Source organism: Vanessa tameamea, chromosome 22 (assembly GCF_037043105.1).
Source record: "Vanessa tameamea isolate UH-Manoa-2023 chromosome 22, ilVanTame1 primary haplotype, whole genome shotgun sequence".
Taxonomy (NCBI): domain Eukaryota; kingdom Metazoa; phylum Arthropoda; class Insecta; order Lepidoptera; family Nymphalidae; genus Vanessa; species Vanessa tameamea.
Window position 1 is genome coordinate 6,718,436 of NC_087330.1, and position 17,633 is coordinate 6,736,068.

Here is a 17,633-nt window from a genome sequence, read left to right on the forward strand (position 1 = left end):
ATCACATGTTTACCTCCGTAACTTTGTAATGGAGCAAGGAAACGGAAACCTTCCCGAATTGTGTATGAAGCACGACTAGTTCTTACATACCCGGATTTACTGATCTACAATATTCCATTAATGACTTACACGTGTTTAAGGGAAGTGCCAATAGAATCAATGTTTAGGTGCGCACCAACCCTTTTTTTATTTTAGGTCTTTAGGTTTCAATTTTAACAGCTAATCTACATATAAAACTTATGCTATAGAGTAACGAAAAATTCAAGGTTTATTTATGTTTACTTCTTCTGCTATTGAAATATAATAATTTTTCGATGGATCCGATAATTGTTGTAGAATTGGTGAAGTTAGCCAACTTTAATATTGAGCTTATTTTTTTTTTTATAATAGAAGTTGGCGAACATGCGAATGGGTCTGAGAGTAAGTGGTTTGGTACTTTTGCAGATAGAGATATATTTTTTTTATGAAAAGTGGTCACCACCAACAATGGACTTGACGCTACAGCGTCGAGATATATTAATCATTCTAAGGTGTTACGTCCCTTGAGCCTGTAGTTACGCTGGCTGAATTACCTTTGTGGTAGAGCTTTAAAAAAAAAACAATAATTCTGAGTCAATACTCAAACAGGCGACGACCTCCGTGGTCGAGTAGTGTGTACACCGGTTTTCATGGGTACGCCACTCCGAGGTCTCGGGTTCGATTCCCGGCCGAGTCGATGTAGAAAAAGTTCATTAGTTTTCTATGTTGTCTTGGGTCTGGGTGTTTGTGGTACCGTCGTTACTTCTGATTTTCCATAACACAAGTGCTTTAGCTACTTACATTGGGGTCAGAGTAATGTATGTGATGTTGTCCAATATTTATTATTATATTTATTATATTTAAACAGCAATCTGTTTAAGGGTACAATATCTGATGAGTGGGTGGTACCTACCCAGACGAGTTTGCATAAGACCATACCATTAACTAATTCATTGATTTTATAAATTTCACTTTATCCTCCTACATCAAATTTACACGAATTCAGAAGTTCCAAGTAAACATTAATTAAGTTTATTATTTCACGTTAAGTATAATAATAACATTTGATATTATCGTTCCAAGAAAAGAGCTTAGCCTGACTAATGTTTGAACTTCCTGACATTAAAACTTATTCGCTTTAAGTTAAACTTACATTTATGATAAATTACATTTTTATTGCTAAATAAAACATTTCTAAAGTGACAAATTAAAATAAGGATTCTTTATATTGAGAACGTTTGGAGTTTATTCCACCAAACTGCTTGAAAGCGATCCTGTGGCAGATTTTCATCCGACATAGGTTTCCTTACCATGTTTTCCTATATCGCCAATCATTAGATGAATTATAAACAGATATTGAGCGTATGAAATTTCTTTGATAATTGCTCGACTTTAACCAGCAATCTTCAGCAGTTGTTTCGCTGAAAATATTAAATGTATGGCGAGACTGAGACGCCGTACACTAAGAGTCTGAGTACGAGCGATATTTGTATGCTGTTAGTATCAGCCGTCTGACACAGGTAAAATATTTGAAATTAAAAACAATAGTATGGACATGAAAGGAGGTTAAAAGGCGTCATTCCAACAAAAGGAGAGAAAGAATCTATTCTTTACTTCATCGCCTGTATCGCGGTTTCTTGTAGAGTATTCCTTAATAGTGCTTATTCCGATTGACGTCTGGCAATTTTCACATGCGTGTAATTGCGTATGTGTGTATAATCACATCTATTATAGTGAAGCCACTAGATATAAAGCGTCGTGATACTATTACATTATTTATTTCTATGGGTTTTATTTTCAACCGAAATATACAATACCATAGGATACAAAATAAATTACTGAAATAATTATAATATATTAGATAAACACTTAATTAATATATATAAAATAAAAACTGTGATTAAAATCGATTGTATACTCAAGCAGCCGTAAATTTTACTCCCACATTTTGACGTCGAAACTTGTAGTCTAATTATTGTATTATACGTAAAATCTACAAAAACATAATTCCCGAATTAATTAAGATAGGTAAAAATAACTTATAAATGCGTGCTAGTTGGGTCTAAACAAACAATCATACAAATATCGAATTGAGAACCTCCATTTTTTGGAGTCGGTTAAATGTATATTGTCTTCAGAAGAATGTAATTTTTTATAGTTGTATATATAAGCTAAAATAGATAAATACTACAAATCAAAATGTCTTAGCCGCGATGTATCTGTACGGAGAGACTGTATACGTAGATAGTTATGTGTATGTGTGAGTGTGGCCCGCGACTACGAGCGATACGTTTTCCCTTTGGGAGTGTTCGGCGCGCAATGCCAATTTTGGCGTTGCGTTTCAGTATTGATAGGTAATTTTAAATAAAATAAATTAATTATAATCAATCATAATATAAATCAAAAAAAATTGTCGGTCGCACTGCAGTACCGTGAAAGCTTGAATATTACTCCGAAAATATGATTATTAAGAATACGCAGGGTATGGTAAGACTTTTGTGTCGAGTTAACCCATAAGTTGATCTTGTGAAAAGTCTGAGAAAAAGCTTTAAAAGCGTTTAAAAAAGAAAAAGGATTTTGACATCGGCTGAACGCCGAGCAAACCTACGTGCCAACATATTGCCGTGGTACGCGGGTTGCCCTGGGTTTGCTTACAACTCGTTTAAATTGGTAAAAACACCATTCGAATCTAACTGAATTGGGAAATTTTTAAAAACATGTATTTTAACAAAAAAAAAAATTCAAATATCACTAATGTTTTTTAGGTTTTTTTCAATAGATTCTATTAACAAGAGATTAAACTATTGTACGGTATTCTTTGTTTAAGTAACTGATAAATATTTGCTGCACAGTCCCTTTAATAAAATTCGTGGAAATAGCTTATCCGGTGTAAACGCTCTTAATATAGTTTGTGTTATTTTTTGAACGATGATAAATACCGAAAAAAATAGACATAAATCTGCTCCAAGGAGATCTCAATAAATTGTGTCAATATTGCGAGAAAAGCAATTAACTATTAATAAATATAATACATATTCCATGATTATTGGTAATTCGACGTATTCCCGTTAGGAGGTAATAGGGGTGACTATTTGCAATATTTTTAACCCCACATATGCATGATGCAAAAGTGAATCATTTTTGAGTTATCGCGTTTTTTAGATTTTTTCAAAATAAGTCAAAAATGCAACTTCAAAAGGTTATTTAAAAAAAAGTATCAATTAAAATCTATTTTTTTCTTCTGATTTATAAAATCGATTAAACACTGGATATTTTTCAATATTTAAACAATAATTATCGGTCACGTACTCAAACAACATTGCACAAAGCCCTTCCAAAATAAATATATTATAGTTAGTTTTCAAATATTAAGTAGTATACTTATTATTTAAAGCATAGTAAATCTCGTGAATTTTGAAAAGTATTATTATCGTTTCCTTTAATAATTTAACATGAATAAATTGTTATGGTGGAACAACCTCCAAAAATAAAATACTTCTCAAGAAAACAAGACGCTTAAACTAGGCAGTTCCACATCTACGAATGAGTCTATTTCTTTTCATGTGATCAGTTTTCTACATACAGATATATATCCGTGCGAACTAGGGGTAATCTATGCGTAGTTCACACAGATATCCGCTTAGTTGCGTAATCAAGCAAATAAGCGTATTTTCCAAGCTGACGATTATGAGCTGCAATTGTATCAAGAAAATATATTATTGACGACTGAATACACAGTTCTCCTCGTCAACGAGAGAATCTCATGTTTTATTTTGTGATTTTCCTCTACTCTACAATAAAGTAATTTATTTAACGTAAATATGTGTATACCTAATATTGTAAAAGGCGGCCTTTAGTTACTTTGATGACTTAAAGAAGTGTACCAATTAAAATTAAAGTCTTCATAACGGTCACTTCGACGGCTTAATTTGTTTATTCATGTGCATATTTATAAGAAGGATGTATTCAAATATTTTTACTGGAACCTCAAATAATTACATCATTGTAAGGAGTTTTAATGCATATTATGTAAGGAGTTTTTATGCATCGCCATTAACCACCCAAAGAAAAATAACTGAGGAGTAAAGTGACATTTGGCTTGTCATTGTTAGTCGTGAGTAAGGTCACGTATGCCATTTTGATTCGACTTGATGTTATTTTGTTATTGGAGTTTGCAGTATTTGTTTGTGATATTCTTTTCGTGTTACCTCGCTTTTGGTTGGTAAAATTATATTATTTTGTATCAGCTTTTGATTTCGTATGCGTTTTGTTGGTTATAATGTTCCGCGCGCTTAATGTTCCTTTTGTTTTACAATTGGAGACTGCACATTAAATAAATACATAAACACCTATTGTTATTAATCTATTTGTATGTATGTTAACATAATCAATATTAATAAACGAGGAGACGGATTTTTGTGTTCTCTACATGATAAAACTCATGATCAGAAAATACAGCGCGTACGAAGAATGTTTTAGTATATTCGCATAATACATGACAGACAACGGCTATTGACGTTTTTGCTCGTTTAGTTATAAGAAATAGATGAACACGGTGCTGCTCGCCAGTTCTTTAACTTGAACTGGGCTTGACACGATACTGCTTGTCTAGATTATTATCTGTTGGATTTTATAAAATAATGTAGCTACGTGTGTGCAATATCATCAAAAAAAACCTTCAAAATCGGTCAATTTTTGTAAAGTCAATACTTCCTTTCTGAGAGATGTGTATTGTCTTGTTTATATAATAAAATACCGCAGATATTTTATTCAACGTATAGTAATGTAGTGTCGGGAACTTTCCAGCCAAGATGTAAAGAGCGGTTAATGACCTGAAGTATGTATGCGATACCTGACTGGATGCAAAAGGTGAAAATCCTGGGGCTTTAGCTTCGCAAGAGCTTTATGTCCAGTGATTGGCTAAACGAAGAGGTTATGAGATGATTTTAACTTTGTGTATAAATAAATTTAAATTTCATTTTAATAACAAATTTGATTAATAAGGCTTATTACGATAATTAGTATTCGTTGGTTTTTATGCGGTATAAATGATAATTTAATAGTTTTTAATTAACACACGTGTAATTTATATTTTTGGAAAAGAGTTATTTTGGCACAAGGGACATAACATCTTTGTTCCCACGGTTGATGACGCCTTGGCGATCTAACGAATGGTTAAAATTTCTTAAGGTATCGATGTCTATAGGCAGTGTTGGTGGTGGCATATATAAAAAAAATAATCGAATTTATTCACGCGTTTATTTAAATAACAAAACATCTGTTTTGCTCGATCGTCTGTATTTAAAAAAATAAGTTAAATATCGTAAAATGACTATTAAAAAGTTACTACTTTTGAGAGCCTACTTGAATAATGAGTATTTTGATTGACAAAAACATTCATTTAAGTCAGTTGCCATTAGCATTTATTAATGCATAAAATAATTTCACTAAATATACTTTTAATAAGTAGATATTGCTTTAGTAGAATATGTAGTCAGAGTAAGAAAACCTTCGTCAGTTATCAAATTCATTTCTTTATCAAGTCGTAAACTCTTAGTACCTTTTGAATCTAAAGCACTAAACAGACAACTGCACATAAAATTAAACTAACATAGTATGATAACTGAGTTCAAAATAGTGTAACATCTTTGGACTACGTCTAGTGTCATATCAACATAAAAACTTTTTTATGGCCTAATTTGTCATTACAAGATTTAAATTAGATATGATATCTTCTACTGAATTGTCAAAGTCTGTCATTGTCATATATTTTCTTACAATATCTTGCAATTTCACAACAATTAGAATAAAAACGCTTGTAATATTATTCAGCCGTTGTTTTAAGTGACGGTTAATGTAATGACGTGACGTGTGATGAGTGGTTCCATCGGCACCGGGAAGTGGTGGTGATTCCTTGGCCTGCAAAAGCGGCGGATATAAACTCTATCGATAATCCATGGTTTGATGGTGCAGCGGTGGATAAATAATAACGATAGAACCAAAGCAGCAGTCTTAGAACATTGCCGAAGTGTTTGGGAGAGCTTCAGAGGAACCGACATAGACTCTCGCCTTGTTGGATCAATGCGACAGCGACTACAAGCTGTGATTGATACGAAAAGCATATAAACTCGATAAGCGGATAAATAAGATTTGTTTAAATGAATAAATTTTATCATAATTACTTTTTATTTTTACTATTTTATTTACTACTTCCATCCTGCGGTTTCACCCGCGTACCCGAAAGATTTTATATTTTCCCGGGATAAAAAGTATCCAATATGTTATTCCAGTACATATTTTATCTGTGTGCAAAATTTTATGCAAATCCGTTCAGTAATTTTTACGTGAAAGAGTAACAAACATTCATCCTAGATAAATCAGTCAGATCCATACACACAAACTTTCGCTTTCGCGTTTATAATATTAGTAAGAAGTAGGATTACAACTATGCACTCTCTTTTTTATAAGAGACAAGACAATGTTCTAATCTACAATGTTAATCGGAATTTTTAGAAATTTCACTGGTAAAATGAGGAGTGTTTTCCATAATAACATGTTAAAGAACCTTTTCACTAACGATAGCGCGCCGAATATAATCCAATTTTTTTTTTTTTATAATAATGTAAGGTGAAAGGGGGAGGGATGGGGTGTTTGGTGTGCATTATTTAGTCGTAAAAAGAGCGACACCATCAAAGTTGCACGTTTCTGTCGTCGCACCGCCATACCGCCCGTCCGCGTTTAGATGTATACACCCTTAACACGAAAAGTTTTCGTTAAAAATAAAAAATCCGCATTGCCTAACTTAACTAAAATGGCATATGAAATTTTGTCTGTTCCAAGTACAAGTGTGCCAAGTGAGGTAGAATTTTCAAAAGCAGGGCTCATCATATCTAAAAGAAGAAACAGATTGAGCAATAAAAATATTCAGGCCTACATATGTCTTTCCTCGTGGTTAAAAAAAGAGTATTTAAGATTTTCTAAGTTCATACTGAACGGGCTGGGCGGCGGCTGATTGAGTTGATAAAGAAATATCTAAATATAAAGAATATCACCTTTTTTGTTTTGTTTAATAATTACGTAAAATTTGTTAAATCATTGATTTTTTTTATTTTGATCAATAAATAAGGTTTTTACAAATAATGCTATATGTGTCTGTTATTAATATATACATAAAGATAACCCCAGAAATATTTAGAAATAGTTACAAATAAACTAATGTATTCTTCGTATACTTTGTAAATACTTGCGCTCGAGCGCGAGTCGAGCGTCGAGTTCCGCGCTAAAATTGAACTTTTTTATCTAAACGCTCAAGCCAACGCTCGAGCTTTGTGTAAACGGCTCGAGTCCCGACTCGAGGCTGAACGAAGCTGTTCGAGCGTCGACTCGAGCACTTTTAAACTGCTCGAGCGTTATAGCGCCGACTCGAGCGTATTTACAACACTTTAGTTAAGTTAGGCAATGCGGATTTTTTATTTTTCCACCACATCATAACATTTGTGCTTTCAGGTTCAATTGACGAGTTTAAATAAATTTAAATCTCATCTCTATATCTCCTATTAGATTTTTGTTTATATATTGAAGAAAAAAAAGATTTCTTGATCTGAACATCTGAAGAACTTTCCTCGTCTAACATATCGTCTTGAGATAATGGTGATATGTAATATTTATCGAGATAAAGTTTTAGTTTTTTTAAAGGTTCCAGAACATTTAAAGATAAATCTCTCAGTTCATCACTAACTTTCATGTCGTCTCGTCCATTCTCACTACTACTAATGATATCGCTATCATGTTCCATTTCATGGACAACACTCGACATTATGAACGATTTTAAAAACAAAATAATGATAAATTATAGCAAAAACAATTATACGTCGATGAAAATGATTTCAATTTCGTGTCGTGTCGTGACTTCAAGTACACAGGCATATTACACGTCACAATAACTAAAGAATGCCCTTTCGTAAAATAATTTTGATTTTACCCTCCCTAAAAATAATAACGCTTCGACGCTCAAGCGCGCAACTCGATCGCGCTCACGAGTCTTAAACGCTCGAGCGTTGAACGCTCAATAGCGTCGACTCAGTGCTCGACGCTCGACGCTCAGTGCTCATTTTTACAACACTAATTCAGACGTACAGATAGACAGACATTTGTTTTTTGTTTTATGGCAATTTATATATTTTTACGTACTTACTGACGATACATTAATATTGTATATGAAGTGTAGTACCAGCCGGGCTAAGGCCTCCTTTCTCTTTGAGGAGAAGGTTTGGAGCTTATTCTATATTATGCAGGGTTGGTGCAGGTTTCTTCATAATGTTTTCCTTCTCCGCTAAGCTATGGTGGCTCAGTATCTTAACCGATGATTCAGAGTTCAAATTCACCAGCTTTAAATTTTCATTTGCTTAATTAGTGCAGTATATACTTATAAACTATAAGTTATATAGCTTTATTAATAATAAAATAGCGGAGCCATAAAAGATTAATATATATTAAACACAAAAAGAAACTCATAAAGATAAGGATGCTGTGACGAAACAAACTAATTGTATAAAAAGTTTAAGCATATAATTTAAAGTTGTTATTAAAATGTTGAAATTAAAGATTTACTTGGTGGTAGGGCTTTGTGCAAGCCCGTCTGGGTAGGTACCAACCACTCATCAGATATTCTACCGCCAAATAACAGTACTCTGTATTGTTGTGTTCCGGTTAGAAGGGCGAGTGAGCCAGTGTAATCACAGGCACAAGGTTGGTGGCGCATAGGTGATGTAAGGAATGGTTAATAATTCTTACAGCGCCTTTGTCTATGGGCGGTGATGACCACTTACCAACAGGTGGCCCATATGCTCGTCCGCCAACCAATGCATTAAAAAAAGACTTAATCTAGACACATTTCTGTTAATAACTTCAATTTGTCCCAAAAATACGAGTTATAAATTACATCGTCTGTGCCATTAAGAAGCAAATTCTCATTTAGATTGAAAGCATTTCTGAGCGGTTTGAACGTGCGGATATTATATGCCCAATTTATTTCCTTCGTACATTTGTAAGTTTCCTTCTATACTTTACTTTAAATAAATTAAATTAAATAGTAACTATATTAAATTAAATTGCACCTGTATTTTAAAATATTCAAAGAATATATAGATGTAGCAGCGATGGTACCATCGTCGATGGAACGTGTCCTTGTGTGTGATGAAATTTGCATAGACACGCTGACATATCTCATATCCTCATCCTAGAGCTCATCCTACATAGCCAGAACAGCCGCTGAAGCTGCACAAATACTCAAGCGCTAAAAATATTTTCTTTTATCCAACAAGTATGAGCTGAAAATACCTACTTTTATCCAAAGACCGTACTAACAAACTGGGCTACGCTTCTGATAACCAACGAGCTGGCTCTAAGTTAGCTAAGAGCGTTGCGATTCGTGACGTAATAGTGCAAGCGCCCTAGGTACATACAGGACAATCTTGTGAATGGCGTATTTTTCTATTATTTATATCATGTCTTCATAGTTTTATTTCATTTTAGATTATTTTTAATAATAAATTATTTTTCGAAATTATATTATAATCCTCATCAATTGATTCTAGTTCAATTCATAATTACTTCTTATTTTATAGTGGCAGCATTTTATTTATTATATATATAAACATTAGCTAAATATAATAATCTTAATTAAACAAATTATATTTTAATTTAAAATATAAAAAATTAAGTATTTGTAAGTAAAATGTGTCTAATGGATTTAAATTTTTAAATTTATAAATATTGGTAAAGGCAATCAAGAGAAAATTCCATCTATTGCAAGCGTTCCCTGTTTTTCCGAGCCCATCCATATTCCATCAGTGTGCGCGGGAAACTCGCACATGATAGACGTATCCATTAAATTATTGGAAACTACTACGATTCCATTTTTAAACTTCATGTTTGTCCAGTATAAAAGAATATGTATATTTTAAAATAATTCAATTGAAATTGTTTTACCTTTTTAACTAAATTATAAGTATTATTAAATTAACAAACATATATTTTAAGCCTTAAGCTTTCATAAGCCCAATATTATTATTTTGTGAAAAGTGTATTAAGTTAAGAAAATTTAAATTAAAACTATTTTTAAATTTCGTTGCGTGCTATACTTGAATCGCATTTTTAAAGAGTGTTGCCTAGATTGAATTATTACAAAGATAATTAATTATTAATGTGCTTTTAAATTTCGAAGCAATGGAATCGGATTCATTTCTCCGTGTAAACGAGACATACGAAGACTTTTACAACAGATGTAATAATCTGACATGCTTCGATTGTAGTGAAGAGGAAATGCTGTGGTGGTTGATGGGTTCACGTAGACTACCATTGAACGAAATCGTGCCGCTTAGTGTAGTACTCGTGGTTATATTTTTGACCGGTGTAATAGGTAACGTGTGTGTATGTGTCGTAATTGTGAGAAATTCGGGGCTACACACCGCGACCAACTATTATTTATTCAGTTTGGCTGTAAGTGACTTACTGCTGCTTTTGTTTGGTGAGTATTAAAAATAAAATGTATTTTATCAAATTAATTTAAGTCTTAATTGATAAACCCTTATTCGTTAATAGTGTCGGGCCGGTACTCAATGGTATAAATTTTTGAGCTACTTACATTTGGCCGAATAAATATATATTAATTAATATATTTCATTTAATTTATAAAAAGAACAACAATAATTACGATTACTTATGTCTATGAAGTATTTTTTATTAGTGGTTTTAATTTGAACATAATTAATTATCATTGAACATTTGAGGAATACATACGTACCTATATATTCTATTTTTATTTCTTTCTCTTATTTCCTTAATGGATTTTATTGATTACACTTAAGCTATTCGACAAGAAGAAATTGTTCTAAACTATCTTGCCTTTGCTATAAACCTATAGATTAAAAAATTGTAAGTTTTGTTGTAGGATAACCAGCTTCGAACAGCTCGCTTGCAAGTGCTCATCAATTTGTCATGGTGAGAATTCGAAATCGTGTGTTGTATTTAGATCAACATTCAAATAGATTCCGATCTCGTGAGGATACATTTTCAGTGGCATCTCTGTTACTTAATTCGAGGTCAAAAGGATTTGCAAGATCTCTTCTAGAAAGGACTTTAACTTAATTTTAAAGCATATATATATTCCATGTTTATTTCCTGTGGGTTTTTAAAGGGTTCATGTTCTACAAAGAACTAAAAGACCGCATGTGAATTTCGAAAAAAGTGTCCCTTCTTTGTGCTTAATTTTGTTGTTATAATTACATTAAAGGATGTACGCTTGCGGCCCATTTTTCTCATGATCCTCTTTAAAGCTTAAAACACAATTTGTGAAACGGAATGTAATCTCGTTTGATGTTTAATAGCTTAATATAGACAAAGGAAAATTTTTGCATCCATTATTTCTGATCTTTTGGTCTTTGTATAATCTTGTACACTAGTCTATACTAATATTATAAAGACGTAAAATTTGTTTTCATTGGTAGAAAGCTACATTATTTCTGCTATAGGACAAATATCATATTTATATCATTATATTTGCACCCATGCGATGCCGCGGCGAGTTGCTAGTATATCTCCATATGTTCTTAAACTGTTTATCCGCTATTATGAAAAAGATGAAAATCATGATGAAATTTGCTGTGGTGTTCTACGTAGGACAGAAAAGGCCGTGGTATAAAAAATAATTCTCTTTATATGTTTTACCTTCAACATAAACGTTTTAGATATACCGTTATTTTATGCGCGTAAGCTGGGATGGTTATTTCGTATATTTATATAAACATGATTGTGAACAAAATATCAGCGGAACTAACAGACATACATATTGTAATCGATATTCATCGACCGCAGTCTTTGCCAAATGTAAACATTTCATTCAAGATAATTTTCATATATAAACAATTTGAAATTATAAACAAACTAATAATTATTATATTTAAATAATAATAGTTAACTGTTATCTGCTGTACATAGACAACAGATTCAGAAAGAGTCTAAGAAACTTGGAATAGTTATAGAATTAATATACGAGTATTGCTTCTATTGCTAGGTTCCCCGTTCTTCTAAATACAGCAAAAGTAGTTTATTTGGTAATGTATATTAATATTATAAATGGGAAAGTAACTCTGCTTTGTCTGTTACCTCTTCACGCTTAAACTGCTGAACCGATTGAGATGGAATTTCGTACGAATATAGTCTGAGTGGGAGGACATAGGCTACTTTTTTTAATTCACACCTCGAGGGTGTAAAATGTGGCTTCGTTTGTGTGCTATATGTAATGATTCATAAATTGCGTGAGGGTAAAGTCGAACGTTTAGCTAGTTTATAAATGTATCCCAAACTAGTTTCCGCCGGTCGCTCCATCCACATGTGAGGGGCTTGGTCGATATTCAGTCTCTTTTTCTGTACACCTGACTGTGTACAAAATATGTGGGGGTGTCGGTCGTTATCCTGTCTTTTTCTGTATACCTGACTACCTGTATACAAAATTTCATTATTAAATGTTTAGTAGTTAAGGCGTTAAAGCGTAACGAATGGATCAATTTCACAATTTATCAATATCAGTTAGGATACTTATTTATAACAAATTAAATATATGTAGCTCCGAGGTGACCTAGTGGATAAACCATCTCAACTCATGACTGTATGGGTTCAAACCTAGACAATCAACACTGAATTTTCACATTCTTCATTTGTGTATATAATTGCGTGTTCAGCGGTGATGAAAAATATCGTGAGGAAAACTACATATATCTCATTTCAATGACGTTTCTTCTACATGTGAACCCATCAACCAGTATTTAAGCAGCTTGGTGGAATAAGCAAAAATCTCCCTCAAAGAGAGAGCAGGCCTTGGCCTTTACTTTACTTTTTGTAAATAAAAAAAACTCAATTTATTTTTTATTTTTATTTCATTCAAATTGTAGTATAAAATAATTTCATTGAAATCAAACCAGAATAACTGAAGGTTTCCTCAGAAACTGTATCTAAGAGATTAAGATGAAAGTATATGTAGGTATATTCTTGTAAGTAAATAAATGTCATCACGGGGCGGCCGTCGGAATTGGTTAGGTTAGAAACATAGAAATGGTTAGGTACTGAGAGTGTTTATAATTGAATATAAATAAATAATTATAAAGTAAAATAAATTTCATTATAAATGAAATGATTAAGTATATCTTTTTGTCTTACTTACTAGGTGGTAGGGCTTTAGGCCAGCTGTCCTGGGTACCACCCAATCATTAGATATTTTACCGCCAAACAGCAATTCTTAGTAGTGTTGTGTTCTATAACTAAGTTCCAAGTTTGGTGGCGCATTGGCGTAGAAAGGAATGATTAGTTTTTCTTAAAGCTGCATTGTTTACGGGCGGTGGTGATTACTTACCATCAGGTGACCAATTTGCCCGTCCGTCGATATATGTATATAAATATATATACATTAAAAAATAAAAATACTATTATAATAAAAACTAGCAATTATAGTTACAGTATACGCACCACGCACTCATAGGGCTTAGAGAGCGGCAGCGGAGAAAGGACTAGGGCACCGCCATGCCGTTTGACGTCATGGCATAAGAAACGTTCTTACTTCAAAGTGATGTTTATATATGTTTACGTCAAAATTATTTTCAGTACTAATGTTTACTGGCTGGGTAAAAACTCTTATTCCTTTTATAATATATGTATGTAATACTTTAATCGATACTGCGATGATATTTTTTATGATATAAAATTGCATCTAACGTTTAATTCCATTTTTTAACATTAAAATCGGTATATGGTACGGGAGGCAGTTTTTTCTTTTTGATATTTATTTAAAGTAATTCTGGCAATAATTATAGAAAAATAATAACTCAATAAAATACAAATTTAGATAATGTATATTAAGATTATTTTTTTTACTATTTCTAATCTGCGTTGATAATAGCAAAATATACGTCAGTCACTTAAATCTTTTAAAAATAAGTGTTATAAATTCAAAACTAAAAATAAGATACTGTCTCCTGGACAATAATGTTGATGTGTCGCCCAGTAATTGTGTTAATGAAAAGGATCAACACGGTTAAGTTGAATTAGCATTTTCATTTCGAATACCAACGACTTTCGTATTTGTTCATTAAAAAGTTACACAAATGACTAAAACTAAAGTAACGGTGATTGCGCTTAAGATATAATTCATGAATTCTTGATGCTGTTTAAGACGAGTAAACAGAATGGTTTAAAATTATAATCTTTATAAAAGCATCGAGCAAATTCCATAAAATTTAAAAATATCACGTGCGAACTGAAAAGGTTTTAGTTAAAGCGGATGAAATAAAAGTGAAAAGATTCCTTTCGTCCGGGATGAAATTTGAAAACTGAATATTGTTTAGTATCTAATCACTTTTATTGTACCGGAATTATATTTTTAATTAATTAAATAATAATAGACTGACATAACTAGTTATTGAGAAATGATAACAGGGCCCTGATTTAGGTATTTTAGTCTTAAGATAATTGTACAATTGATATTAAGTAAGTTCTGATCTTTACTTAATATTATAAACGCGAAAGTAACTTGGTCTGTCTGTCACGCTTAGACGGTCAAACCACTCAACCGATTATGACGATTTTTTTTTTTTTACGGTATCTGTAGGTGGACGAGCAAATGGGCCACCTAATGGTAAGTGGTCACCACCGCCCATAGACAATGGCGCTGTAAGAAATATTAACCATTCCTTACATCACCAATGCGCCACCAACCTTGGGAACTAAAAATGTTATGTCCCTTGTGCCTGTAGTTACACTGACTAATTTTCATCATCTTTTGTATATTTTCATCTTCAAAATTTTGTTTAAAGTTACAAAACAAGTCATAAGGGATGAACTATATTTGGGCTATTATGTTGTAATAATTTGTTAAGATAGAAACGTGAACATTAATATTTAGGCTATTCAGTATAAATATTACACAGTGATATTAAGGCTTTTTATCCTTTGGTCTCAAAGAGAGTTAAATAGGGAGAGGGGGTGAAACTCAGAAAGTTAATATATCTTAATTTATATATAAATTCATTTATTTAGGTAAATATCTAAGTAGATATTTTAAAAAAAAATATTTTAACGTTTATGTAAGCTTCACCATAAAATTATTGGGGCTGTAAGTTAGTAAGTGGTTCCTTCGTTTTTAAAGATAAAATTTGAACTACCATAAGTATTAAAATTCTTGATTATAATTTGTTAAAATAAATATATTTAATATATGGAATACTGAGGACGAGCTTCTTCTCATTATTGGAAAAGTCATAGTCCATCTATCTGGCAGTGGACTAGTGCTGGTTGAAGGCAAAGTAATCACTTCGAGAAGTCGATTTGTTGCGTTGCAATCCAATCAGTTTCTACGCTAAATATAATAATAATTTGAAATGTATATCTTTAATATAAATTTGATTAATAAATTACAAGATAAACTAAACGTTTAAATAGCACTGGCACAGATGGCAATTAATTTTCGTGTCAAGATGAAATCCAAGCGCGTGAATTGCGGTTTCAGCTAGTATTTGATATGTAGGTTTACATGTAAGAATTTTATATTTATAGATAAAATTTAAAAATAACTTGAACTTCATGCGGTCGTGGAACGACGTCAAGAATTCCATCAATATGTTTGCGTTAAATTACAAATTCCATGCGAAAAACGAACTAACAGTCTTGACAGCAGCGGACTCTATGAGAAAGGTGTTTTTTGCTTTCTTAAAGCATGATACCCACCTTTACTAAAAAGTACAGACATATACAGGGTTATTGGTAATTCGACGTATTCCCGTTAGAAGGTAATAGGGGTGACTATTTTCAATAATTTTAACCCTCAAATGCATTATGCAAAAGTTAACCATTTTTAAATTATCGCGTTTTTTAGAATTTTTCAACTTCAAAAATGTATTAAACAAAAAGTATCAATTAAAATCTATTTTTTTCTTCTGATTTATAAAAACGATTAAACACTGCATATTTTTCAATATTTAAACAATAATTATCGGTCCAAATTTAAAAATGCGAGACGGAAAACGATATTATTTCAATATATTTTTTTATTTTTTTCCCTCAAATATGCCTGAAAAACAAAAAAAATCGTTATGAAACTTGTTCTGCAGATTATTTTAAAAACATAATCGTTTACTTTGCAACCGAAATAAAATGATCAGAAAGGACGCTGGTGGAAATTCGTATTCGAGCATGACCGAATTCGTACTAAAGGTCGCTCTTTAAAATTCCCACAAAATTGATTTAAAATAATAACCATTGTAAAAAAACTTACTTATTTACTTAACTTACTTAGTTAATACAAATTTAAAATAAAAATTTAGATGCATAAACAGTTCAGTAGCTAAGTTACAATTAAGATATTTTCTATTATCATTTTAATTCTGTGCACGTTATTTACGAAGAGGATGAAAAAAAAAAGAGTTGCTTTCTGTAGATTCATGCTTAATGAGGATTTAGAAGATGCATCTTTTTTGAAAAAAAATCCTCTGGACCGACGAATTCAAATTTGATCAAAATGGTATTACTAACTACCACAATAAATATTATTGGAGTGAAAAAGTGGACAAAAATCCTATCGCACTGGCTTGACAACGACTACAAAACTAGTTAAAGCTTTTGCTATTTTATTATAAAGTTGTGTAAGGTTAACTTGATACTGGCAGTAGTTTATATTAGCAGTATTAAATACTTGTAGTAATAAAAATAACCATGTTAATTTAAAATCTTACATGAGTAAGTCTATTATTACTTTTTTCCAAGATTTGCTGTTGATGATGTCCTCTTGACCAATTTAAGACATGATGGCCAATATCAAGGGAGACCAATCACCTACGTAGGACATGTAATTGTGCACACACTTGTGTGCGCAAGCACAGGCTCATAATTCGAAGAGACGGCAAATCCGGCACGACCGTAAATAGTTTAGGCGTATGACCAACAGCTTTACGTGCTATTCCTGGGACGGTACAGTACACACTTCCAATTTCTAGACTCAGGGCTATTTTTGAGAAATTTTCGACAAAAATATCCAAAAACTTTTTATCGGACCAAAGCTAGACGAAAGATGATAAATCAATGATAATAATTATTACCCTTCTTAATTCTAAGTCATAATTAGAGTACTAAGCATAAATAAGCCGAATAATAGAACGCGTGCATTTTAAGCGATGATGCGGGTTCAAACGCAGGTAAGCACCGCTGACTTTTTATGTGCTTAATTCGTGTTTATAATTCATCTCGTGCTCGGTGAAGGAAAACATCGTGAGGAAACCTGCATGTGACAAATTTCAACGAAGGCTGGTGAAATAAGCTCCAAACCGTCTCCTCAAGGCTTAGCCCAGCTGTGGGATATTTACAGGCTATACTGTACTGTAGACCCGATAACTTTTTATTCGCAAGTAGCTCCACGATTCAAGTAAAAGTCCAGTGGAGAGGGCTACTAACCCCATTAGTCCGTGACAATTCTCAATGACTCAGGGGAACAATTATAATGATGATGACAAAATGGGCGCGCGAACTTTGGAAGTGGTCTTACAGCTTTATGCAGATTTCTGATAGCCACTTAT

The 17,633-nt window shown here is 32.4% G+C and overlaps 1 protein-coding gene across 1 annotated transcript in view; it reads left to right on the forward strand.

The window, feature by feature from the left end:
• The first annotated feature begins 10,175 nt into the window (after window positions 1-10,175).
• LOC113397648 (neuropeptides capa receptor-like) overlaps window positions 10,176-17,633 on the forward strand; it is a 69,946-nt gene continuing 62,488 nt past the window's right edge. The window contains exon 1 of the mRNA XM_064218460.1: window positions 10,176-10,546. Coding sequence (XP_064074530.1) covers window positions 10,246-10,546 — 301 coding nt within the window. The 5' untranslated portion in view covers window positions 10,176-10,245. The remainder of the gene's footprint in view (window positions 10,547-17,633) is intronic.